Source organism: Nanorana parkeri, unplaced genomic scaffold (assembly GCF_000935625.1).
Source record: "Nanorana parkeri isolate BGI_ZX_2015 unplaced genomic scaffold, ASM93562v1 scaffold1138, whole genome shotgun sequence".
Lineage (NCBI taxonomy): Eukaryota > Metazoa > Chordata > Amphibia > Anura > Dicroglossidae > Nanorana > Nanorana parkeri.
In genome coordinates this window covers 306,217-333,159 of record NW_017307406.1, presented here as the reverse complement: position 1 = coordinate 333,159, position 26,943 = coordinate 306,217, and the positions used below count along the sequence as shown (strand labels likewise).

The 26,943-nt window shown below is 40.7% G+C and overlaps 1 protein-coding gene across 2 annotated transcripts; it reads right to left on the bottom strand.

Annotated features, from left to right (window-relative positions):
• Positions 1-4,153: 4,153 nt before the first annotated feature.
• On the bottom strand, positions 4,154-26,587 carry HUS1 (HUS1 checkpoint clamp component). 2 transcript variants are annotated; one of them, XM_018568110.1, is made up of 8 exons: positions 26,477-26,587; positions 25,372-25,499; positions 21,604-21,780; positions 15,125-15,232; positions 11,874-11,948; positions 9,151-9,250; positions 5,323-5,454; positions 4,154-4,303 (listed from the first exon to the last, which is right to left on the bottom strand). In XM_018568110.1, the coding sequence occupies exons 1-8, from the start codon at positions 26,526-26,528 to the stop codon at positions 4,221-4,223; spliced, it is 855 nt and encodes a 284-aa protein (XP_018423612.1). In that variant the 5' UTR covers positions 26,529-26,587; the 3' UTR covers positions 4,154-4,220. The 2 variants fall into 2 exon arrangements, with proteins under 2 accessions (XP_018423612.1, XP_018423613.1); XM_018568111.1 differs by having other exon boundaries at positions 5,323-5,448.
• Between the last annotated feature and the right edge of the window lie 356 nt (positions 26,588-26,943).

Below are 26,943 nucleotides of genomic sequence, written 5' to 3'. Positions count from 1 at the left end.
CCTTGCAATGTGGTAGCATCACGTAGAAGTCCAACATTCAAATTTATTCTTTATTTCTTTTACTTTCAAGGTAAGCATTTTATTTTATTATGGAGTCTTTTTTTTTTATTCAGTCTTCTATATTATTATTTTGAACATGCAATCTCTAGATCAGGCAGGAATTATTTATTGTATCCGTTATTACAATAAGTATAGGATAGGAAGGATGCAGAAGCACTGTGCTTAAGGGTGCTGTAAATTACACTTTAATGTTGAAAAATTATGTTTCTGCCCCTAAGCCATGAGAATAGAATTGTTGCCTACACATTAATTATAAGACAGTCCTGCAAAACATAGCTGGAAAAGGAAATGGAATGTCAGTAAGCATAACAGCAACAACCAATACCAATCAGCAGCTGCAAATAAGTCTTAGGATTTGTAAAAATGTGATGTCAATGTACCACTGTTTATGCATACATCACTTGTAAGGCCACATCTAGAATACAAGGCTATGAGAGATACAGCATAATAGATTTGTGCAGATTGTATATAAAGGAATAGATGACAACAGCTTGAAGAGTTTAACATCTAAACAGTGACATCTGAAATGTATCTGTGTTGTCAATACCAAGGGTCAATCACAAATATAACAAATTATACACAAAAGGAAAATAAAATGCAAATGATCTGCATATGATGTGGGTCTATGAATGCATAATTCATAATATTTCCAATTGAAAATGCAATCTGTTGAAAGGATGCATGTTATATGTATGTATATAAAATATGGTATAAAGGTTTACTCTGTTTAAGTTACTTATTTATAACATAACGGCAATACATTTTTCAGACACTTTACCGAGAACGTTATATTTGCATGTAACTATTTGTCAATTCCTGAGTTTTTCAAGCATCTTCTACTATACCAATGTTGTGCGTTTTTTTTCAGGCTAGCTGGGAAACTTTTGTGTTTGGATGGTGAGATCAAACAGTAATGTACCTTGATCTTGGATTTCAACTTGTATCTCTGGACATTTTCTATGGCTCTTTATCTACCATTCCAACCATTATCATTACCATTATCCTTCTGTTCAACCAGGGGTTACATTTTCTCTTGCAGACATGTCCAAGGAGGTTGGCTTCATGGACCTTAAAGTGCATCTAAACACAAAACCAAAAATGCTAACATATTGCAGCTTACTGATCATTCCATTTAGTGGCTGCATTCATTTTTCTTTTTTTAAGCTTCTATGCATTCATTTTTTCACCTGGGGATCTGGCAATTTAATTTTCAACTTTTTATAACAGATTAAGCTGCCCAGCAAAAATAGCATGTAGAGGGTTGAGACAATCCATTTCAAAAGGAGGTAAAGCCGAGCTTTTTTTGGGTCACAAGAGTACAATTATTAACGTACTCCTGTGACCCAAAGTCAGCATATTGTGGCTTACTACCCGCTATATCGCTGCAGCTGGGAAAGATAATATTGTCAGGATCAACCCCGCTGCCTGATTGACAGCTGACTCTGCCTCTCTAGAACCCCTCCCGTCTGTTCCCAATGCGTGTTGGAGGAACAAAGAGGAGAGGGAGGAATGGCGATAGTGATTGCTCTTTGCAGGAAGACGATTGTGAGCTGAGCGAGCAGTGGCTTGTGATCACTTAACCCTCAGTATATAGAGCCAGCGTGTGACAAGGAAAGAACTGTTGCTGTAACTACTATTTAAACTGTTCGCTGGAGTTCACCTGATTTGTTAGTCCAATCCATCTAAACCTGCTTGTGCGTCTAAAGGTGCCCATACACCTTACGACCATCGCAAGACTCTTGTCTTGCGATGGTCGTATGCTTATTGAAAGCTCGTACGATCTGCCCCCTTGGACGGGCAGATCGTACTTGCGATCATCGAAAGCCCACCCCGCTGAGGGGCGGGCTTCCGATGACCGCAATGCAGAACGGGCAGTGTGCGCGTGCACACACCGGCCCGTTCCCGCAGCTATCAGACGAGCAGGCTAGAAACCCGCCGACAATCGTACGATTCTCGGCGGGTTTTCGAGCATGTTGGTTCGACAAAAGACGTGCGACCGTACAGTAGAAACGGTCGCACGTCTTCGTTCACACTGCTCAATTCTCGTACGATCGCGGGATTTCGCCCGATTCTCGTATGAGAATCGAGCAGTGTATGGGCACCTTAACACTACCCTCCCCACAAGTTGACAACGCTGCTGTCCAAAAGTGGCTCTGTTGATCCCCCATAGAGCGAAGCCCCCCTTCAGACAGAAAGTATGTTGCTGGTCGGATCACCAGGTGAAAATAAAGGGAAAAAAGCCTGAAAAAAAGAAAACGAATGCAGACACCACATGCAATGATTGGTAAGCTGCAATATATTATATTTTTGGGTTTAGATATGCTTTAAACTTCTAAATAATATTCGCAACTGTAGTCACAGGAACATCAAGCTGACTGATTACGAGATTGAAGACATGTGTGATACTAATTACAAAGAATTGTTGGAAATATCACTGTGATTCAATTATTTAGAATCTTGTCTAGAGGTACCAACAAATCCACCCAAGTTATTTTAGAATATATTTGTAGAATGAGCAATATATCTCTTTGCACGCTTTCTTTATTTTACTAAATGACATACCAATGATAGGCAGGTATACATAAGACAAATAATCTTAACGGAAACCTATACATTGAGAGCAATACAAAAGACTGTCATTGCTGATAGCACTCTGAAAACAAAAAAAGTTTAAAAACTTGTAAAGCTGAAAATAACTTACTTAGGTTCTTACCATCCCCATGGATACCCCTGAAATCTGGTGGCATGGGCATCTACATTTTCTGCCCTAATTATAATCCACCACTGTTGACATACTACAAAAAATAAGATTACTACCAATACTGAACACAAAGAACATGTAGACTGCTTCCCTCATGTGGCCAAATACAAGAAGTTATTTGGTTATTATATTTGTAAGGGTTTTAATGGCTGCTTCTCAACAACGTTTCCCCCCCATACGGGTGGGTAGGAATACAATTTGATGCATGTTAGTAAAAATGGTAGAAGCAAACCAGAAACCCCTGTAAGTGAACCTGAAAGCAAAGCTAAAATACGTAGCCACTTAGTATGTTGTTACAATGTAATAGTAGCCATTTTTAAAAAATCCCCCCGACAAAAAAAAGACAAAACAGCGCCACTCCTGACAAATGTTTTTCTTCAGAATTTTTAAAGAGCCCAGCAATACTCCCGCATCCTAGTCAGCATAGGTTAAATATTCACTGGGGCTGAAATCACACCCTGCTAATACCTGTTTAAAGGCATTATCACAGACAGACCATCAACATGGACAGAGATGTCACTCCTTTTATCCCGTCTGTTGGCAAAAATCCAATGACCCCTCACAATTATTTGGAGAGAGGCAGTAACCAGAAACAACACAAAACAAAGTGGTACAAAGTACACTTCCTGAATAGATGTTTTCAAAGAATTTTAGTCACACATTTGGTAGAAGTGCGCAGGGTTGTCATAAGGGCTGTTATGTAACCAGTGCTCGGAAGAACAGGATTAGCTATACAGTATAATTCTCCCCTTATATAATGTCTCTTTTCCTTTTTTGATAACAATTAGAATACTGAACACAATCCTGATGTTTTAAAGAGTACACTTCTTTCAACCTAGTTTCAATTTCTTGCCTTCAGTGAAGGCTCCAATGTTGGATCTAAAAGATTCCGACTCTGGTCGCCCATCAAGTGAGTGGCTTGATTTATAGCAGGTCACTCTGGCACTGTTTGGCTCATTTTGCAACTGGTCTTTTTCATCCCCTTAGGGAGATGGAAATTTACCTCACTTACACCTTTGTTTCTTTCTGCTTATCGTCCAGTTTATGGCTCAGCCATTTTCAGTCCCATATTGTGTACCCTACTTAGTGAATCTCTGTTTATTCCCTGCATGTTCCTACTTGTTTCTCTCTGCATTTTATGGTTTCTGTCTATACCTTTTCTATTAGAACAGTCTTCCTGTACTCCAGTAGCACGTTAGCAACATCTTTAGTTCTATAAGTATGCAAGAGGTATTTGGTATTTTGGGCAAAACTATTATTACAAAACAAAGATAAAATGGACACATTCCACAATTTGTGCATTATTTATGTAAGTAAAAATGCATTTAGTCCTCAATATTATTCTTGTAGTTCTTCATGAAAAAAAATCATTTCTGCCAGTTTTAAGTGAGATGGTTATTTATGCAAGAGCTGGGATAAAATACTGCAGGGAGACATCATCGTGAAGTAGAATGAAGTGGACCATTCGTTTATGAACAATATCTGCAAAAAACAAAAGCAAGAGAGAAAAGCTATCTGGTATTTTCAATGTAACAGAATGAATCAATCTATGATACCAATATCACATACTTAAAAAGGTGTGAGGTTATGTCTTGATTTACAAAAAAGATTTAATCACAAGGGGGTCTATTCACGAAGCTGCCGAAGGATCTAGCCTTCGCTTCGGCTAGCTTCGGTTACGGGAGTCCATCGGTTAATTCGAACCGAGAGCCTGCTGTACGGGCTATTCTAGCCGATGTACGGCTGATTTCAGCCGATGTACGGCTGAAATTAGCAGTACCAGCCTGAAGTGAATAGCCGAACAGTGTTCGGCTCACTTCACTTCAGATCGGTCATTCACTCGGCTGCCCTCGGCAGCTTCGTGAATAGACCCCAAGGTCTCTTCTGACCAAAACCAAACTAGGATATGAAAACTAGAGAATTCCTGGCCGGGAAACCATTGTCATGATGCAGAGAATTGAGTTGATGACTACCTGGTGTTCTCTGCTGACATCACTGACTATGATACCATAATACGAATATCAATGCCTATTACGGCAGGTATTACATATGACTAAATATAAAGGATCACTCTTTCGGTGTTCACGTATTTCAAAGCAACTAGCAGTTTCAACACGAGTGCTAGGTCTCCTCATGCAGGACAAAGCTTCTTAGATTTTCTAATGCATGCATACAATAAGTCAGAAGTATGAAAGTGCATACATGCAGGCTTATTTAATAAGACAGTTCAAAGTACAGTGCTTAAGTCAAAAGTACTGTAGCCCACAGAAACAATCTGATCTCAGTGTATTACGGTCAAATGCGGATACAGGTCATATACAATTGGCTGCTGTAAGTTATAGCGTTTTTCAAACACTGCATTTTGTGCTACCTCATTTAAAAATGATGTGGTCATAAAGAGATGACGAACAATGGAAAACAACACGAGAATCACGGGGGTGGTGGGTGGGGGGTCTGGGAGGGGGTGGCGCGACTATATACATTTTTAAAGCATTACTTACTACATATGGCTTTGTTAGGATTTACTTGCTGCCCTGCAAGAAACTGCAGTAATTTTCGAATGTCCACTCTGGCTTCTGACATGAACTCTGGGTCTTTTTCCTGAGTGCTAGTCTGTGAAACATCATCTGAGACTGCAATAGAAAGAAACAGAAATAGCGATTTGGTACCTGCAAAGCTATTTGATCTTTTTATTGTTGAATTATAAAGGAATCACTTTATACTGGAGCAATTTATTGATTTCCATATATTTTACAGCTTTGCTGAATTTAATAGATAAACCCCAGACCTTTATAGTTTAACTTCAGCCAAAAACGCGTTTGAATTTTTTTTTAACCACTTCAAGACCAGGTGTTTAGACACCCTTCCTGGCCAGGCCATTTTTCAGTATTCAGCGCTGCAGTACTTTGACTGAAGTTTATTCCGTCATGCAACGCTGTACTGAAATGAATTTTATACATTTTTTAGGGACAGATAGAGCCTTATTTTGGTGGTATTTAATCACCACTGGGGGTCTTTATTTTTTACTATAATTAGGAAAAATGTAAAAAATTTTTGAAAAAAAAAGTTTTTTTTTTACATTATGTTAGGAAAAATTTATTATTACCCAGTTTTTTGGTAAAATATAAAAGTCAGGGTCACGTCGGATATATAGACACCAAACATGTCAAGCTTTAAAATCGCGCGCACCCGCGAAATCGCAGAAAAATACCATACCCAAAATTGGCCATAGGCTACAACTTTAAAAGCTTTTACCGGTCATCAGTTTAGTGTTATCAGTGATTGATGGCCCTAGACTTATTGCTCTCACTGCGACGTTCGCGGCGATATGTAACATGTGCGGCGTAATGGGCGCAATCGTCCTTTTTGCACGTATGGGCCCCCGACGCATGTTTGCATGCGTGTATGTATGGGTGGGGACTTAAAATTTTTTTTGTTTTTTTATTCTTTTTTATGTGTAACTTTACATTTTTTTGGGGGGGGAAATTAAAATTCTTTTTTCCTTTTTACTAAACTTTATTGCTATCACATACGGGGCTAATAAAAACCCCTCTATGTGATAGCAAAATATTTTTTTTGGGGGGGGGGGGGGGGGAGGGAAACTGATCGGCACCCCATACACGCGATCCGCCGGCTCTACAGCCGGCGGATCGCTTTTATGGTAACAGGCATCGCTGCCTGTTTAAATTTCGGCCGTTTCCCGCTCGCGCGCTCTAGAGAGATCAAGTGGTTAAATATAGTTTTGCGTAGAGTGAGTAAACGGGTAGAATCAGTCAAACTGTCCAAGGTCTCCTTAAATCATTGTGCTCATCTGGACAGGAAGTGAGTAAAAATCTTTAATGAAAATAAAGACTGCAAAAAACAAAACAAAATCAAGGTCCTAGCCTTTCCTTATTATTTTTTTTTTCTTAAGGCAGGAGTATTTGTCTGTCTGTGTCCTTGCCGCCTTCATCACAGTCTTCAGATTAGGAAGTGAGGGTAAATCTTCCAAAAGGGAGAGCAGTGAAAACTCACAGACGTCCTAACCGTTCTCTTATAAGATACATTTTCTGCACACCTGCTATGGGTTGGCTATACTTGAACTATAACAGAAGCAAAGCATTTCATTTAGCTCTCGATAGAGTGGTTAGGGGTTAGAATTTCGGTCTTGTTTTTATTGCCGCTTGCCTCACTTTTTGTTGAGTTTGCAGAACAGTAAGTCTCCCTGATAAGACACAGATGGCAAAATAAAACCTGACAGTGGTTTAAACCCTCCTTTACTCTGTAATTTTATGTGAGACCATTAAGGGACACAGCTATATGGCTACTAAGCTTTCAAGGGTTATACTGCTGCCTACAGGAGAAATTCACTATAGGCACATAGAAACTGAAGGACAGCCCCCTAGCATTTATAACCCCCCTCACCTGCACAGTTTTGTTGTGTATCCTAAGCAGTGTGGATGTGTTTTCTCTATTTTGAAGATTTTTCTACCATCAGCAACAGCTGGTAGATTCAGGTTAGATACTGAAATCCTGGTAGTCTCTCTAGTCACCCAACTAGTTCAGGTTTTAGCAGTTCGTTCTCTCTCTTCCACAAACTCAGGACCCACTTTTCACTTTATATTATACGCAGCTGCCGCACTTTTTATTATTCAGTCACTTCCGTCTGTGACGTCGGCAACAGCTGAGGCCCTTTTTGCAGTAGGGGTGCTTCATATTTCTGATTCTGTCAGGGTTCCTTTACAATATTCATTTTCACATGCTAATTCCCTTCCTTTACTAGTGGAGGACATTCATGCATTCTGAATTGCACTCCCCTAAACAGAAGCACACTGCTTCCTTTCAAATCTGGGAAGCACATTCCACTTTAACATTAAAGGATACCATGTTCCTTCCTTTAACATGGTGTCTGGCATGAGGCCTATTAAACCCAAACATTCCATCAAGGGGTTTCCTCTTCAACACATGCTCGCATCATTTTCCAAATGTTCTCTGTTTGGTCAAAATCCCAAAGTAGTGATAGCGTTCACACTCGGGTGACCCCTTCTCTGTTTAGACCTCTTCTTACCCCAGTTATGCACAGCTAAGGAAACCTTCTTATCTTGCATCAAAATGTTCCATTTGTGCCTCCAAGTCAGGTTAAAGTTTTCCACAAGTTTTCTTTCTGAGCATTCTGAGGTAGAAGGTTTAGCTCTTTGCACCATCAAAGGTCAGGTTAAAGTAACATTTTCTTAACAGAAATATAGGGGCAGCTGTTAACCCAAATAAACCAAGATTAGCATGATATTCAAGCAACAAACATTTGCAGAATGAAAAGTTAGCTCCAAGGTTTCCTTCAAAGTGTGGCTAAAGCCAAAACTTTTTTTTTTTTAGGATATACTGGTGTTAGGGGTTGGAGCCCATGTCACATTTTAATTGTGCTCTGTGACTCTGATTTACTGTTTTTATTTGTCCTGGTGAGGCAAAATCTAAAATATGATTTGTTGCTGTACATAAATACTGGGTAACAGAAAACAATCTACCACATATAAGGGTGACAGCTGTCTAAGGGGGTATTTCCCTCACTTTGGGAGAAGAGTCTGTCCAAGTCTCTCTGGTGCCTTTTAAACTGCACTGTAAATTGTTAAACTTTAGCCACAGATTCACTTTAAACAGTAATTTGATGTGCTTTGCAGAAGCAAACTAATTAATGACTCAGGCCTTGTTCACACCGAATGCGCTAAGAAACTTCTCCCCGCCTTCTGGGGCGGGAGGGGGCGTGGCGTGCACTGAATTCAATGGCACCGCTTCCACACCCCCCCGCCTGCAGTGCGATCGGATGTGTGGCAAACGTTCCACTGCAAACGCAAAAAATAGGGCTTGCTCTATGCAAATTGTCAATGCAATGCAAATTGTCAATATAAGCACTATTTAAAAAAATAAAAATGAAACCAGATGTTTTAAATCTAGGGGCTCGGAGAAGATTTGGATCACCTAAAGAATATGCAAAATGAACCTTTATCTCCTTGTAGTGCTGCAGGCACAATAAATCTGCCTCTCTGATCCCCTTCTGTCACTAGAATAAACTGCCTGCACATAGTTTGTCCACTAACTCAAATCCGCTAATTTTCACATTAGAAATATGTATTCACTGCACAAGGGTCAAATCTGTGGACCGAGGCAATGGAGTAAGAAGGATAATTTACTTTTTACATTTTCTTCACCTAATCACGGAGCACATAGAGCTCTTTGTCGAATTAACCTTTAATGAATTTTGAATGAATATTTTATAGCACTTTCCCATCTCCCCAAAAAAGGAACAGTCTGCATTGTCTGAAACAGACCATTTTGATTAATATTAAATCACTTACCCCAAGGAGGATTTCCCAGATCTTTGAAGTGAGTTGAAACCGATACTAAGTCAGTCTCTATTTTTAAGTTAATTTCTCCATTTCTATTTGCCTCAATAACCTTTGGAAAATATAAATATAACAAATATTATAACATGCTATAACAAGTACTGTTATATATTATAGGTATGACAAACAATAGTGATCACATAAGCTTGGCTAAATACGGGCAAATGCCTTAAAGAGATATTGGGGTTGGTTCACTAAGGAAATGGTGTATGTTTACTTTCCAAAGTGAATTTTCACTTATCTTACTAAATGATGAGTCAACAAATAAAAATGTACTTTGCAAAAATGCCCAATCAGATGCAGAAAAAAAAAAAAAAGTCAACCCATTCACTAAGCTAATAAATAAAATTGACTTTGCACAGTAAACATTGCTTATTTACTAAATAAAACCTACTGACTCCCACAAGACAAGCAGCACTAAGCCTGGGTTCACACCATGGCGGCATCAGGTTTATGCGCATAAATCAAGTTGCGCGTTTCTGTGAGCAGATTCTAGCTCATTGATGGTAATGGGCAATGATGCACGAAGCACACGCAAAAACACAGCAAACGTGCGTTTTTAAGCTTTTTATATTTAGTCAAGCTGTAATATGCCAAAACAAGCCCATGTATTTTTCCAGCGACAGACATTTTGCTTATTGTGACAAAACGCTCAGATGTAAACAGAGGCCATAGAAATCAATGGTTTTTTTTGGGGCATATATTTTGAGTGTTTTTTAGGGCAGAATATTGCAATCACATCATAAATGTTATAGGTGCGTTTAAGGTGCGCTTCAATTGACATGAATGGGGGTGGTTGATAAGCACACAGCCTGCCAAATTTTACATATAGGATCAATTTAGACACCCCCCAATGCAAACCCTGCACAATTTTTAAACGTGTACTACACAGTGTGCTGTCCATTTTCACTTTAGCATGAAGCGATGCTAAGCGTTCGGTGAGCTTTAAAATAATGCCTGTTCTTGCAGCAGTTTGGCCTGCAGACTTTCAACATATTTTGTTTTGATGAACCAGGAAATGTATTAAGCTGATTCAGACTGAAAATTCAATGGAGCTTAAACATAGGTGCAAATAATGGGAAAAGATGGACATCCCAGAGAGATCCAGCTGCACATACTGTATGGTAGAAACACACAAGCTTGATAAAAGGTGGATAATTCCCTAATTATGTCACTGCTCCATCTTCCCACATTTTATTAGATAAAATGAAATAACTTTTAAATGTGTGAACAGGCTAATGTAATCAGTCAGTTTTGTTCTGTGATTAATTATACTGCCTAATAACACAACTAAAACTAGAAGGAGTTAGTCACATTCAACTGAATGTATTTCTCAATATTTTCAGCATTTGACATTTCCACATAATTTCTGAATACTTATCTGCTTCCTTAGTTTTGTGAACTGGAAAGCCAGTGTCCCAATATATTTACACACATAACCTCAACATATGGAAATAGTTCTTCCACAACATATGGAAATAGTTCTTCCACAGGAACTGGCTCTAACTATGGGGTCCAACATTTTTTGCAGTTTTAGATTGCCAACGATACAGGAGTGCATATTGCAATGTACTCCTGTAATCAATAGTCCAGCACAAGCCTGTTATTTAACATATTAGACACTGGGCAGGGCTAAGCCCCACTCTGCTCTCCTCCCTGTGATTGACAGCGCATTTTATGAGCCGCTGTGCGTTCATGAATATACGCGCAGGTATAGCAGCTCTATCCCTGCAGCCCTATCCTTGCCTCCGTCTTGTTCCTCACCTTCCCTCCACACGCTGCTGTCTCCACCTCTTGTCCCTGCCACCCCGTCTCCATTGTCTGTCCCCGCCTTTTCTCCAAATGCTGCTTCTGGACTGAGCCTCCGCCTCCCACGTGACAGCGTGCATGCTCTTGTCCCAAACCAAGGTGAAGGCGTGGCTACACCGAGGCTTGTGGGCTTGAAAAAAAGCAGAGAGAGGGTTGCAATGCTTGTCCACCACCTAAGAAGAATCAAGCTGGGCAGTCCCTCTGGAAGTCTGCAATGCTATTACTAGTATAAAAGGTAATGAGTATGTTTATTTTGCTTTATGTCAGAATTCTCCTTTAATATAAGTCCAGATGTATTTTTAGATGCACAAAATATAACAGAGTTATTAGTATTTGTAAGAAATTGTATTGTAGAACGTTAATCCGGGGAGTATTCCAAATGCTTTTAGAAATCCAGAATATTCTACTCTACTCTAGAATATTCTATTCTATGTGTGAACAAATTGGACAGAGGTTTATAAGTTGTTGTTTTTTAATAGTACATTATAGTATAATGTACTATTGCTACATTCCTCTATAGCTGCTGGTATTCTGCACTGCGCCGCTGTATAATGTACTATATTGCACACCACACTTTTTTTTTTACTTCCACCGCGCCAAGCTTGCTCCCGTGATGGACTACAATCTTAACACAAACTAGTCGTCAATCACTGGAGCATTTTTTTATTTTTATTATCCGATTAACCGAACTTAATAATCGGCCAACTAATCGATTATGAAAATAATCGTTAGCTGCTGCCCTAGTTTTTTGCCTTTCTGTCAACTTTGATAGATGTGTGTCTTATTTCAACTCAACTAGAAATGTAAGTTTGTATTTCAATTCCATTCCTAAAACTCTAAATAATCACCAAGTGAGCAGAACTTACTATGAAATTGCTTAAATTCTTCATTCTCTCAACAACACTCTTCATTGTTTTAATTGCTGGCAAATATATGCTTACCTAAAATAAATGAAAACCAAAATATGAACTTCGGTCAATACAATAAGTGAAGGTTTTATACAAAAATAATAAAGTCCAACTTTATCTACAACCCCAATTCATAAAAAGTTGGGACGCTGTGTAAAATCTACATAAAAACAGAATGCAATGATTTGCAAATCTCAGAAACCCATATTTTATTCCCAATAGAAAATAAAAAAAAAACATCAAATGTTTAAACTGAGAAATTGTTCAATTTTAAGGAAAAATAAGGTGATTTGAAATTGATGGGAGCAACACAGCTCAAAAAAGTTGGGACAGGGCCATATTTACCACGGTGTAGCATCCCCTCTTCTTTTAACAACACTCTGTAAACTGAGGAGACCAGTTGCTAGAGCTTTTAGAGGAATGTTGGCCCATTCTTGCCTGATATAGGATTTTAACTGCTCAACAGTCCTGGGTCTTTGTTGTATTTTTCGTTTCAAGATGCGCAAATACTGTCAATTGGTGAAAGGTCTGGACTGCAGACAGGCCAGTTAAACACCCGGACTCTTCTACTATGAAGCCATGCTGGAGTTATAGATGCAGTATGTGGTTTATCATTATCCTGCTGCAATATGCAAGGCCTTCACTGAAACAGACGTTATCTGAATGGGAGCATATGCTGCTCTAAAACCTCGATAGATATTTCATCATTGATGGTGCATTTCCAGATGTACAAGCTGCCCATTCCACATGCACCAATGCAGACCATCAGAGATGTAAGCTTTTGAACGGAGTGCTGATAAAAAGCCGGAAGATCCCTCTCCTCTTTAATCCGGAAGACGCAGTGCCCATGGTTGCCAAAAAGATTGTCAAAATTTGATACGTCTGACCACAGAACAGTTTTCCACTTTGCAACAGACCATTTTAAAAGACGGTACTATGTCTGGATCATGTTCAGATATGGCTGCTTCTTTGAAGAACTGTGTTTACAGACAGTGATGTTGGAAGTATTCCTGAGCCCATGCAAATGATGTCCATCACAGATTCATGCCTGCTTTTAATGCAGTGCCATCTGAGGGCCCATAGATCATGGGCATCCAATTTTGCGTTTCAGCCTTATCCCTTGTGGACAGAGATTTCGCTAGATTCTCTGAATCTTTTATTGATATTACATATTGTAGATTATATATTTAAAGTCTCTGCAATTTTATGTTGAAGAACATTATTCTGAAATTGTTCGACAATTTTTGGGTGCAGCTTTTTACAGATTGGTGAACCTCTGCCCATCTTTATTTACGAGACACTGACTCTCTAAGATGCTCTTTAAGTAACACTTACTTTGTCAGCTTTTTGTTGCCCTGTTCAAACTTGACGTGTTGCTGCCATCAATTTCAAAATTACCGTATTTTTGTTCTTAAAAAAGGTACATTTTCTCAGTTTAAACATTTGATATATTTTCTATTGTGAATAAAATATGGGTTTATGAGATTTGCCAATCATTGCATTCTGTTTTACACAATGTATCAACTTTTTTGGAATTGGGATTGTAAAACACTGTTATTTGTTTTGTTTAGTATAGATAATAAAAGGTTAAACTCTCTGTCCACTTTATATTGCTGTCAGTGTCCCCTCTTTTTTGTGTATAACACAGACATTTAAAATTGATAGACATTCTAATCTTTACCCACTCTAGCCAAAACAAAAACAACAAAAAAGGAAGAAGAGGTGTTGGTTTGCATTATATACCTAGAGAAACACAATTAACAATGGTAATGGGTCAGATTTATCAAGATTTATTATTACATTCAGAGATAATAAACTGTAAAATGTATGTAAACATGGCAAAGGAGGGTAGAGTGGAAGTTACTTTAAATAACTTCTTCTGTATTATATGCCAGATGGTTTTTCATAGCTCTATAAATAAACTTGAAAAATGGCTGCAGAACAAGTAGGGTCAAATATGCCTGGATAGTTCTCTTGGACCCCCAGTGTGCCTGAGAAAACAAAACATAATAGATGTCACCAGCACTCGATGATGTGTGCAAGAAGTAAAGCACTTTTTATTAAATCGTTACATGCTTCATACAGCCAACGTTTCGGGGCCACGCAGGGTCCCTCATTCTGGGCGACATAGTGACCTCACTATGTCGCCCAGAAGGGACCCTGCGTGGCTTTACTTCTTGCTTTACTTGTTGCACACATCATCGAGTGCTGGTGACTTCTATTATAGACTGCATCTGACACAGCGCCATCCATGTTGTCACTTCAAGCACCAATCTTTCATCCAAGGGCTATACGCTTTATTGAGTGCAGGTGATTTTGTATTATTGAGAAAACAGCCACATGGCTGGAGCTTGTAAAAACTGTCCATTGGGATTAATTTTGTGCAATATAATATAACTATCGCTTTACCATATCACATATAACTCATTTATTTCAGTTTCTATGTTCAATAGCCTTCATTATTTTTTCAACAGAAGAAACACAGCTTCTAAACACTCTTTTTACTCTACAATTTTAAGTGTTTCAAAGTTTTCAAACAATTTACATTGTTTGGCGTAGTAATTTCTCAAATATGAATGTAGATAACATACAATATAGTAAGACCTTACAGGAGACCTTCGATATTTATAAACCTATAATACATATGGTTTGGTCAGTGATAAACTCCATACATAGAGAAAAATACAGTTCAAGAGCCAAATTATTTAACTATTTTCATAGAACTACATAATGCATTTAAGTTTCCTGATGCACAGGCTAGAGCATAACACACAAGGCAAATCTGTTTCTACTACAGAAGTAGCATACTGTTGAGATCAGACAGCTGTAAAGAATAACCAAAAGAGTAGACAACTAAGAGAACAGGAAAGCCAACGTAGATTTAGCGAACAAATGGAGTGGGAAAAGTTAATCTGCGAATAGAATGTACACTGCTATACTTTTTAGTTTTTATAACTTATACATATCTGTATTATTTTCTACAGGAATCCAATCTACATTACAGTATTGTTAGTGTATACAAAGACGTTCCAGCATCAAATCATCATTCAATACATTTGCTTTTTACCATTTGTTCACACAGACTAGTAACACTGTGATTAAAAATATTTTTCAAGTTTCAAAAAGTAAACATAGCAATTCACAGTAGATCATTAACATTTTATGCTTTCTCATCAAAGTAGCAGTAAGAAAACCTAAAAGGTACTCACATCAAAGTCTGGTACAGTAGGTTCTTTAAAGTCATTCCACAGCCTTCTGGGAATAACGCTCACAGGAATGTCATGCGTAACAATACGACTGCTGCTAGATAAAGAAGGCTACAAAAACAACAAAAAAAGACCAGTCTGAACTTTTGTTAATAAAGAATTACGTAGAAAATATACTAATACTCAAATAAACTTTGCTTATTTATTAGGTGTATATAATATTTAAAGAAATGTCATTTTTGGTCTGTTCTATTGTTTCATCTGAGTACCATCTGTGTTATTCCTTCTGATGTTGCCACTATGGGTTTGCCATTTGTTCCGTCTGTTTTATTTTTCCTTTTAAGGAAAAATTAAAAAAAATATTGCTGTCTACAGGATTGGACACTGGAAACAAAAAACAAAACAAAAACAGTAGGCCAGCCCAGGAAACCCCCCCACTTTCAGCATGCTATAGTTTTGTAGACAGAAGTACTAAAAGCATGATAAAAAAAACCAAGAAAAAAAAAAACCAGGAGGGGTGGGACCAGTGTCCCAAGCAAAGAGTACAAGCATTTTCCTCTCTTGTACATTGAGAGACACAGGACGTCTTTTGGGATGTGTCTCAAAAATGTCCAACTGGGGAGTGGGGAAACACAGCATTACAATTCCTAACAGCCCCAACATTAATAGAAAAAGGCTGGGGGCTGCCTGCAGCTCCAGAGCCACCCTGCGACAGCGCGGAATGTCTCCGCCCACACACCGCTCTGCCGGACTGTGATAGGAGGCTGAGCGGTGTGGGAGGAGACGCCGGCCTTTCACAGAGCTCTCCTCCTGCAGCGCTCGGCCTGCTATCACAGTTTCTCTCCTCCCCGCTGGGATACAGAGCAGCGCTCAGCGGGGAGAAAAGAAACCAGGGATGCGCCGATGTATCGGCAGAAAAATGGCACTTTCGGCATTATGCCAAAAGTGCCATTTTCGGCCGATATGTTTCGGCGGTCTATATATCGGTGCATCCCTACCTAGAACCCACTCAGATTTACGAATCGCTCCCCCATGTATAGATGTAATCATTTGGGGATGAGGGCCTACAACATGTCCACACCTGAGATGAGAGTAGCAAACAGGACAAGAAAATTAAGTTCTTTCCAGGTCAGGATCTCTTGTCGCAGAGAGATCCCCTGTTCCACCTGGTTGAGGCACCCCAGCGCCATGGCACTGTCCAACTGGGGCCAGGCCAGGTGACCTGCCAAGGGGATGATCAAATGATATAGAAAGAACCACATCTCCTGAAATTCCAGGATGCAGACTAGCAGGGTTATTCACAAAAGATACTTGGGCTTCCCTGAACTTCCTGGTTACGGGTAGAGGGCAGAGGAGCCATAGGCTCCTTTTGCTGTCAGATAAGCTGTAACTGCAAGGGTGGGGGCGTGGCCAGCCGCACGCTGTGTGTTATTTATGGACACACACAGCTAGGTGCGGGCATGGCCATGATCGTGCACGTTCAGGTTTCTTCACAGCAGTCGGCAACTGATGGAGGCATCCATACATGGGGAGTGGCGCTAGCGATCTGGATACCACTAGAGATTGAGGGGAAAAAAAGTTATTATTTATTTTTTTACATTTGGCCCCCAAGTTACAGCCAGAATAGGGTAAAGGGAAGGCAGGTAGGCACTCCTCTACCCTCAAAGTATTTTAAGGTGGATCACTTGCAGATCCACAGCGGGAGGAGACCACAGTAACAAAATCCTTTCCAAACAAGCACAAGTCTAGTAAGTGTGTGGGATTGGGAGGGGGGTGTAATGCAGAGCTGTGTCTAATCCAATAGAGCAATACCTCAAAGTGGGTGCAATGGGAAGGTTTTTGCAGTTTCAGGGGATCTCATAGAAAAATTGAGACAGCAGTCTAATCCTCCAGTTTCAAAGTTGTTTGCACCACATTAGTAAAAGTTGAAACAGTGTCTTATTTTATCAGCTACAGATTAAATAGACTCAGAATCAGATATAGTGACTGCTGGTTTAGAAGCCACTAGGGCCATGAGAAGATCAGCCATTGAATCTGCAGGGGAAGCCATGGGGAGAGCGTGCATAAGTCTCTGTGCTAGATAGTGGTAGAATTGGGCCACAAGGTTGTATGTGACTGTGGTAGGAACCCCAGCCGAAAAGGTAGAGGACCTGGTACCACTCCACGTAGATTGTGGGGAGACCAATGACAAATTAGACTCTATGAGCAGAGGTAACAGGAATCCAGGTTGCATGCTCCAGCACCTTCAGAAGGCATGAACAAACATCCCCGGAACTGTTAGTGAAGTGTGAGATGGAGTCTTTGGTTGCAGCAGGACTGTTTAGATACAATTGTGACCATGCAGTAGAAAGGCAACTTAAGCTCAAGATACAAGGCAATAGTTCAAGTACTCAGAAAACCAAAACAGTTGGTTTTAAGTAAGAGTCAGATAGCTGGATGTGACCAAGGTCACTGTAGGCAGGCAGCAAGAACAACCTGGAGATCTGAGTTCCACGTGGCTCCTCTGCAAGCAGGGGCAGCAGCAGGGAGAGGCTTCTTAGATGCCGTATGTCAGGAAAGAGGGCAGAGAACTCTACCCTGTGTACAATGTTAGAGCACAGTCCCACAGCATGAGCCCCTTCTGCAGTGAAAAGCAAAGTGGAGAGGGTGTGGAGAATTTAAAGTCACTCTGCAATCTATGCAAACGATGTAGCTTTCACTGCTCGACAACATCAATCTACTCACACAGTGAGTCTTCACAGGGCAAGAGCTGAGGCAATGCCAGAATCTATGGACCAAAAATGCTCCGGCTAACTTGTTCCCAGAAGGGAAAGCACCTTACCTGACACCCAGTGCCTGAAGGTCACTTCAAGGCTAGCCCAGCAACATCCAGTCCAGCGGGTTCAGACCTAGCACACAAAAAGCCAGGCTGTTGGTGGCTACATTAACAAGCTGCAATCCTTGAGACTAGCTCTAGCAGTGATATAGAGTAATGATTAAAGAAAAATGAAGTGCTATCCAAAACAAGTTAGTCTTAACAGCAGAGCTGGTAAAAAGAAGAACAATCAAAAATCTTTATTCTTGACAAACCTACACTTTGTTTGCCTGTTTCCAATCCTCCTGTAGTTTAACCCAAAAATTAAAGACCTCATGTGTCCACCAATTGACGACACACATGTAATTTCCTGTTATTTAAAAAGAGTGGCAACAAAATATAAAATATTATGTAAAAAAGGGTATATAATAATTGTATTAGTAGTATTTTATTGTTTACACAGAACCATTGATTCTCAAAGCAGTTTACAACGGGGTATACAAAAAACATGCATGCATTTTAAGACATGAAACAGAAAAAGACACTTATTTAGTGGCCTATTTGTGAAGAGCTCGCTAGACATTCATTTGTCTGTATGTTACAACATTTGGCTATCATTTTTAATAGAGGATTTACCATAAATTATATAACTTTTTCAAAGAGAATTCGCCCATCAGCATACAATATAAAAGAGAATTTCCAATTACAAGATTCACCTATCAGCAGACCACTTAATACATTCCAAACAACATTCAATCACACATTTAAATGCAAGTATTCAAAGTTTCGCCCATCTGCTGCTGCATTACACGTATAGTTAATCCTATGACAACCAAATGCTGTAAAACACAAATGAACGAACGTCCAAACATTTGCTGTGCAAATCCTGTATAGACAGACACCTAAATGTGTGGAAGTACTGCTTGTTACAGCTTAGAAATCTATAAATACAATAGCATAAGACTAAGCAGTAATGCACATATCAAAAGTGTGCCTTGATAGATAAAGTGACACTAAACTCAGGAGTTAGATCTGAAAAATACATTCAAGTACCTTAATATTCTCCGGAGTTTAGTGTCACTTTAAAGGGGGAACCTTGTTATTTAGGCCTATAGGCAGCTCATTATTTATGCCTAAGCCACCTAAAAATAGTGGGATGAAAGGCAGGCTTGTCACATGAATGTGCGCAGTCATGTTGGAACAGGAAGGGGCCATCCCCAAACTGTTCCCACAGAGTTGGGAGCATGAGATTGTCCAAAATGTCTTGGTATGCTGATGCCTTAAGAGTTCCCTTCACTGGAACCAAGCCCAACCCCTGAAAAACAACCCCACACCATAATCCCCCCTCCACCAAACTTTACACTTAGCACAATGCAGCCAGGCAAGTACCGTTCTCCTGGCAATCGCCAGACACGTCCCTCAGATTGCCAGACAGAGAAGCGTGATTCATCACTCTAGAACACGTCTCTACTTCTCTAGAGTCCAGTGGTGGCGTGCTTTACACCACTGCATCCGACGCTTTGCATTGCACTTGGTGATGTAAGGCTTGGATGCAGCTGCTCGGCCATGGAAACCCATTCCATGAAGCTCTCTATGCATTGTTGTTGTGCCAATCTGAAGGCCACACGAAGTTTGGAGGTCTGTAGCTATTGACTGCAGTTGGCGACTTCTGCGCACTTTGCGCTTCAGCATGCGCTGACCCCGATCTGTCATTTTACGCGGCCTACCACTTCGTGGCTGAGTTACTGTTCCCAGTTGCTTCCACTTTGTTATAACACCACTAACAGTTGACAGTGGAATATTTAGTAGCAAGGTGGCAACGGTACCACGCTTAAATTCAATGAGCTCCTGAGAGCGACCTATTCTTTCACAAATGTTTGTAGAAGCAGGCTGCATGCCTAGGTGCTCGATTTTATACACCTGTGACCATGGAGGTGATTGGAACACCTCAATCCAATGATTGGAGGAGTGTCCCGATACTTTTGGCAATATAGAGCATGTAGCGCCCCCCTGACCCCCAGAGGCCTGTTGTGGACCCCCAAAGGCAGGGACAGGCTGACATTTCACTCTCAGGGGTGGATCCTTAGCCGGGTTGCAGGATGTCAACAGTAAATTAGGCGCCAGTCACTTTAAGGACTTTTTAGATGCTTTATTAAAAAACAGTCAAACTGGGAGAGAGGGTATAGGGCTACAGACATCCAAGGCAAAAGTTGATTCCAGACGTACCAATCCCTTCCAGCTTCCACAGTGCAGAAATACTTTAGTTGTGCAGAGGATGACACTGTCTAGTTGGGCAACAGCTGAATAGAAGATAAGCATGAGATCTTCCCTTTGAGAGACACCAGATTTGTTCCTGAGGTCCATGTCACCCTGGCCTTCCTGGTACCTCCAGCAGTCTTAGGGCTCCTTTGGTTCTCCTTCTCAGCTAGTTCCAGACCCCACCTGGGTCCACCGGGGGCCCCCGCCAGGCTTGAGGCCTAGTCACCTTCTCCAAACTTGTACATCCCACCCACAGGCTAGGCCCGGGGGCAGACTGCCCGAGCACATAGCAATTCCTGAGTATTTATGCACATCCCCAGCATGCACCACTGGCCATGAAACTCCTTGTGATTGGCTGGTGAGGCATAGACACTCCTAATGTTCTACTATTAGCTGCTCCACTCTGTGGCAGGGTCACACCCCACTACAAGTAGGTGCAATCAATAGCAGAACACCTAGAAATGACCAAGTGATACCAGACTACAAATCAGCCGGACTGATTACAGTACTAGCAACACTAAATGTAAGTAGCTACTCCACTTGGTGGAAGAGGCTACACGTAATACTTTACATTAATAAATTACATAATTACTAGAGTTGAAGATCTTTATGTTACATCAATGTCATGTGTTGTAAAGTAGCCACCACTCCAAGCTTGCTCTTGTGATGGACTACAATCTCACGTTTAGTTTAGAATTTCAGTAACAATTAGTAGTCTATTACAGGAGTGAGCTTGGAGCAGTGGCTAACACACACAGGGACTATGGGGAACAAGAGTAGCCACCCTCCAGAAGGAAGGACAGCGTCAGCATGAATTCTGAGATAATTTGAGGATCTACAGCTGAGTGATACACAAATAAGATACATTTTATGTAACTATGCTGTACTATTCTACACTTTTCAGTAAATTTTTCTCGGTGCTTGAACTTTTTTTTTTTATTACAGTGATAAATATACCCTTTTTGCCTTAAATTGGTTCTGAAAACAACAGTGCACTTCCTGACATATGACTGCTTAGACACGTCTCTTCTGTAGACCAATAGTTGTATATCTGCTGTGTGAGACCATCAATAGCACTACTGCCTTTGACTGCTAGTCTGACACGATTTGGAGAGACATTTGCGGATGTGAAGCTTACTATTCTCCTGAGGGCTTGAAGGAGGGGAATCAGTACCTTAGTACCTGCAGTGCAAAGATCTCCCTGCTTTGGCAAGATTTTGTTTTGTATATAAGCGTTTCCTCCTCCTCTCCTGCTGCTTCTTGATTATTACCCCACCAGTCATAAAATCTCCACTTATCAAGGGGGTAGACAGCTCTGATATTAGAAAACAAAGCCCTCTCTACCAAGGTAGTTGCCTCCAAAAGAGAACAAGGAACGGTAAGTCAGTATACAGTCATAACCTACGTTCACCACAGTGTGTTTGCTTACCAGCTCTACTGCCACTGTAAGACAAGGGCAATGCTTATTTGTCAGCTTGATTTTTACAGCTTTGGCATTCTGCGCTGTTTTTAAAGCTCGAGAAAAATTTTCAGGCACCATCTCCAAATAAATCTCATTTTGCTCCGCAGACACACCTTCCATTTGATATTCATCAAAGAAATTTGCCTGAAAGGAAAATACATTAATTCTTAACCAGTGCCTGACAAGCTTCTGCAAACATTTTGACAATAAAGGGTTTTTGCTTCATTTCTATTACAGTAAAGAAGTTCACAAAAGATCTAGTGAAGTTGTTTGAGTAGGGTCTCTGCATTTGACCTCCTTCCCTCTTCCTGCGTACCTGCTCTGTGGTTTCAAAGTTGGCACCTCTTTTTCCACTTTGCTATTATTTTCCCGTAGATTTTTGGGGGTTTATTTCTAATTTTCTAACCATTAACATTTAAACTTTTCCAGCTTTATTAATTTTGTTCATCCATTGTTTTTATTGTTGCATTAAAAAAAGCGCAACACTGGGGAAAAAAAACCTTCACTTTCTTTTTAAATAATTTTGCAATGCTGGATTCAACATTTTAGTGCCATGTTAAAACAACAAAATTTATATTTTTTATCGAAAAGTAACATTTTTTTTCCTCTTAAAACTAACACTGTTCAAAGTAGGAAAAAGTGAATTTTTAAAGTTTTGTTACTTTTTTGACTATAGATATGCAAAGCATAACGAAAAGAAAGTCATTTCTATCTTTTTGCAAAAAAAGTCTGTGTCCAAGGGCATGCATTATAACTGTACATATGCGCACGTTCAGGTCGTCATTTAACCACATCCTATCAAAGAGTTTTACTGTACAGGTAGCTGCACGCAGCACTGTCTCTACCTGGAACAGGTCTCTGCACAGGCGTGCATGCAGTACGAATGCGTATGTCTGTGTGATTGAGGCCTAAGCCAGTTGTATTTATAGCCAGAAATAGGGGCTAAATGAAAAGCTGCAGAAAAATAAACAAAGTAACACTAAGAACTTCAGAAGCGAAGCTCTATATAGCAGGGACAGGGACTTGTTAATATCTGCTGCAGGGCTGAACGAGAGAATCACCTAAATCCAATAGACAAGCAGCCCCCACATCAGATTGGATACAGGCACCATTTTGCTGACAGGGCCAACCATGGCTCCAATTTTGTCCGTCAGCGACAAGCGGACAAAATTCAAGCCAAATATGGCTAGCCAAGGTGAAAACCATGTACACTTTCTAACTTTTTTCCACTTTATCTAAAACTAGAAAACAGAAATACTGTGGGGGAATTTATCACAGCAATTGCGAGTGTTTGAACTTGCACGGAATATATTTGTACCAGATTTATTAGGCTAGTATATTGTTGTTGATAAATGAGGTTTAATAGACTGCAGGAAAGAAGACTTGTAACTCCAGGCAAAAAGCTTAAAGGAGAACTATAGGGTAAGTGTCTTTCCCCATAGTTCTCCTAAGGGTCACGGGAGGACATATACTAGCGTCCTCCCATGACCCAAAGCTCAGTATATGGCGAGCTAGTTTGCAGTATACTGAGACCGCCGCAGCCGGGATGGATCCCGACATTACTGTCGAGATGCACCCAGCTGTGTGAGTAACAGCTGGCTCTGCCTATCTAGAGGCAGAGCCAGCTGTACCCGCCCCCTCCCGTTTCGCCAGTCAGCGCTGGAGGATCAGAGAGGGGAGGAATAACTGCAGGGAGCCGTGAGTGACAGTCACAGCTCTCTGCAGGGACATGATCGAGAAGTGGGCTAGCGACGGTATCCGTTCGCTCACTTCCCGATCTATTGAGCCGACATGTGAGTTTCATTGACACATGTCGGCTCTAACTATGAGGTTGAGTGAAAATCACTCACCTTATAGTTCTCCTTTAACTGTCGCATTTTGAAGAACTGGTCATGGGGACTTCTTAAGTTGTGTTTTCTTAGGTGATGCTCCAGTTTCAGACAGCCCAGAACAAGTGCAGATGAAAACAGGCGCAAAAAACATCCAACTGAAAAAGTAATGCAAGCTCCAGTCAAAACAGGTGCAAAACGCGTGCAAAAAACATGGTTGAAAAAGTAGTCCAAGCTCTGGTCAAAACAGGGTACACGTTGAAAGACAGATTTGCACACACAAAAAAAAAAAATTATCTAAGAGGCTAAAACAGTCGCAATTGCTTTGATAAATTCTCCCGTATGGCTAGAGTTGGACTTTAAAGAGACCCTATCACCACCCCCTGCACATCAATTTAGACATAGCAGGTAAAAGCGCTCACAAATAATAAGGGTAACTAATTCTTAACTTTCACTCCCCTGCTTATCTGAAATCTGTACTTATGTTTTAATCGCCTCCAAAAACTTCCAGGAGTGTTGAAGGCTGTGTGCTAGAAGCATGCAGCACAATGTTCTGGCAGAGGGAGAACATGCAGTCTATAGTGACAGTGTCTGCAGATTGTGCAAGGGATCCCTGGCTGCTACCAGGACCTTGCTTGGCTGGAATATTTTTTATTCATAGTCCAATTCCAGTTCTGGCAATTTCAGTAAAAGTTTGTCCCTCTGCAGCATGTAAAAATAAATATACAACTTCAGCTGCTATATTCCAGCAATTTCTATTACTTTTCCCACATCACTCACTTCTCCAGCTCTTCTTGTGGGTTAAATGATGCCCAGCATCATTAAGTACACATTTTTGTGAGCCCTGCATCATTTAAAGCGTATTTAAACCCAAGAACTAAAATGTAATATATTGCAGCTTAACAATCCTTAAATGTGGTAGCTGCACTGGTTCCATTCCCCCCCCAGACTTTATCACTTTGTAATTCTGCTAGGAATGCACTTCCTGTCGAAGGGTGACAACATTCACTCACCATGCTGTATCTGTAGAGCAGTGTTATCACCCAAGGACAAGACTATAGAACACCTCCTTCTCTTCCCTTTTCCATAACATGAAGACAGGTATTCTGTAGTACAATGTAACAGTGATCGAGCGTCTCTATAGACGCTTGATCGCTTGACTGTAAAGCTCCCGGCCGGCCGTGTAATTACAACGGCCGGCCTGGAAGCTGCTCGTCGGGCTCCACTGTCTGCTCGTCACAGACGAGCAGACGAGTGGATTTTCGAGCCCTGCCGATAACAGTGAAGCCAACGCAGAGAGCAAAGGAAGTTATCAACTCAGATTTCGGGCAGAATCAACAAGTATTTATTTTGTACTTTATGAACAGATATAACAAAAACACTTTTCATTTTAGATTTAAATGACCAAAAGGGAGCATAGCAGAAATTCATTGCTTGGGTTTAGATCCAGTTTAACCCTCTTTCTTTGAACTCAGGGTGTCAAGGCTCCGTCCCCCACCCTGGATTTACAGGAGTATGCTGCATACGGCGTCAATATATGGAGCTGCTCTCTGCAGCATTTACAATCAACCCACTGCCAGAAGTAGTTCGTCATCTAAGTCGGGATCCGCTCCGGCGTCTCAGTATACCGCGAGCTGTAGCTCGCGGTATACTGAGCTTAGGGTAACGGGAAGACGTTAGTTTGTGTCCTCCCGTTACCTTAAGGAGAACTATGGGGAAAAACACTGACCCCATAGTTCTCCTTTAAGAGGACACACAACATAATTGAACCAGGCCTCAGAGTTGAGTAAAATAATATAAATATATATTTTATTTTTTTTACAGCTACAGGTTGCTTTAATGGAGGCAGTGGGTAAATGTCTAAATAAATAGCAGTTTCCTTCAGTGGAAAAATGTTGCGGATTACCTGGCAAAGCTCACACCACATGCTGACACCTCCATTAGCCACTTTATCGGTGAGAATAAAGTAAAGGTTGCTGGGTGTAAGTCGTAAGGTGCATGACTTAGTCAGCTTTGTGATTGTGTTCAAAACCCCTGTAAAAGAAACAATAAAAGGAAAGCATGAAAAGATAGAACAGACTGCAACTGTTTTTACACAAGCTTTAGCTATGTTCCCCGATTTCATCCAAATATGTTCCAGTATAAGGGCTCATGCACATAGCCGTATGAAAATAGGAAGACTAGTACACAGGAACCTGCGTGGATCGCAAAGATGCCCTATTGGTTGCTTAGACACTAGGTGGTGCAAGCCACCAGTATTCTATCAACAGACGATGCGAAGTACCAATTGCTCAAGTGTCCACTATTGCTAGATGCAGATGGCCCCTTGCCGCCTAGCATTCTTTGTTGCTAGGATGCAGACGATTTGAGCCGCCGAGCATCCTTTGTTGCTAGGATGCAGATGATTTTAGCCGCCTAGCATTCTTTGTTGCTAGGATGCAGACAATTTGAACCACCATGCATCTTTTGTTGCTAGGATGCAGATGATTTGAGCTGCCTAGCATTCTTTGTTGCTAGGATGCAGATGGCTCCTTGATGCCTAGCAATACTTGTTGCTAGGACTCTAAGCGGCTCACAACATCTGCATCCTAGCAACAAAGGACATCCTTGTACAACACTCTATTACTAGTTCAGCTGTAGGGCTAGCCATACATTATACAGTCTGATTGTACAATCTGCTTGAGATCTACCATCAACTATGTAGTGCAATGGCCTGCCCAATCTGATACAAATGGAATGGATTGTTTAAGTTTGTGCTCATGTTACACAGCTTTGGTAAATCTAAAGGAGATCTTCTAATCAGATTGCATGGTTTATGGTCAACCTGTATAAAAACACAGCCATACATTAACCTGTCATTAAAATAAATAAGCACGAGAAGTAAATTCTAACAGAAGTGAACGTATCTATAACGAAGGACGCAAAGCTCTCCATAATGATCAGTCTACAGCGAGAACTAACACTAGACTACAATAAACCAATCACAATGAGTCCAAGCATTTGATACAGACGGGTGAAGTGGTTCAGGCAGCTGACATCTACGATCTTGCAGCGAAACCTCATGGCGACGTTAACCCCTTCCACGTACCCGCTGACACATTGGACTGAATAGAATGCTAAACATGCGATAAAGTTAGCTAGAATCCATAGACCGACGTGCTCCACAAGAGGAGATGACGTCACTGTCATGTGACCAAGTTCAACTTGTTCCACGTGACCTCCTGTTACACTGTATGAGCGGGAGAGGGATTTAAACATGCTGCTGAGCTTTATGGAGATGGTACTACGAGTGTGTGTGTTATATAGTGTATGGGTATACAGCCACCGGCTTTACAAATCTGAACAGAGTCCTGGCGGGAGTCCCTTGAGATCGTGAAGGGGTTAAATCAGAACTCTAGGTAGAATTTCTCTTAACCCTTGCAATGGGACATTGATCCTCTGAGCTGGCCAGTCCCTGAAGCCTCTGTCCCCCTCCGCT

What these genes read in the sequence shown, in the direction of transcription:
- HUS1 (XM_018568110.1), bottom strand. Translation starts at nt 26,528, where the DNA reads ATGAGGTTTCGCTGCAAGATCGTAGATGTCAGCTGCCTGAACCACTTC. An exon ending in CTGCCTGAACCACTTCACCC is followed by an intron (nt 25,500 to 26,476) that starts GTCTGTATCAAA and finishes TTTCTTTTACAG; the next exon opens with GGGTTTTGAACACAATCACA. An exon ending in CTACTGTACCAGACTTTGAT is followed by an intron (nt 11,949 to 15,124) that starts GTGAGTACCTTT and finishes CATTTATTTTAG; the next exon opens with GTAAGCATATATTTGCCAGC.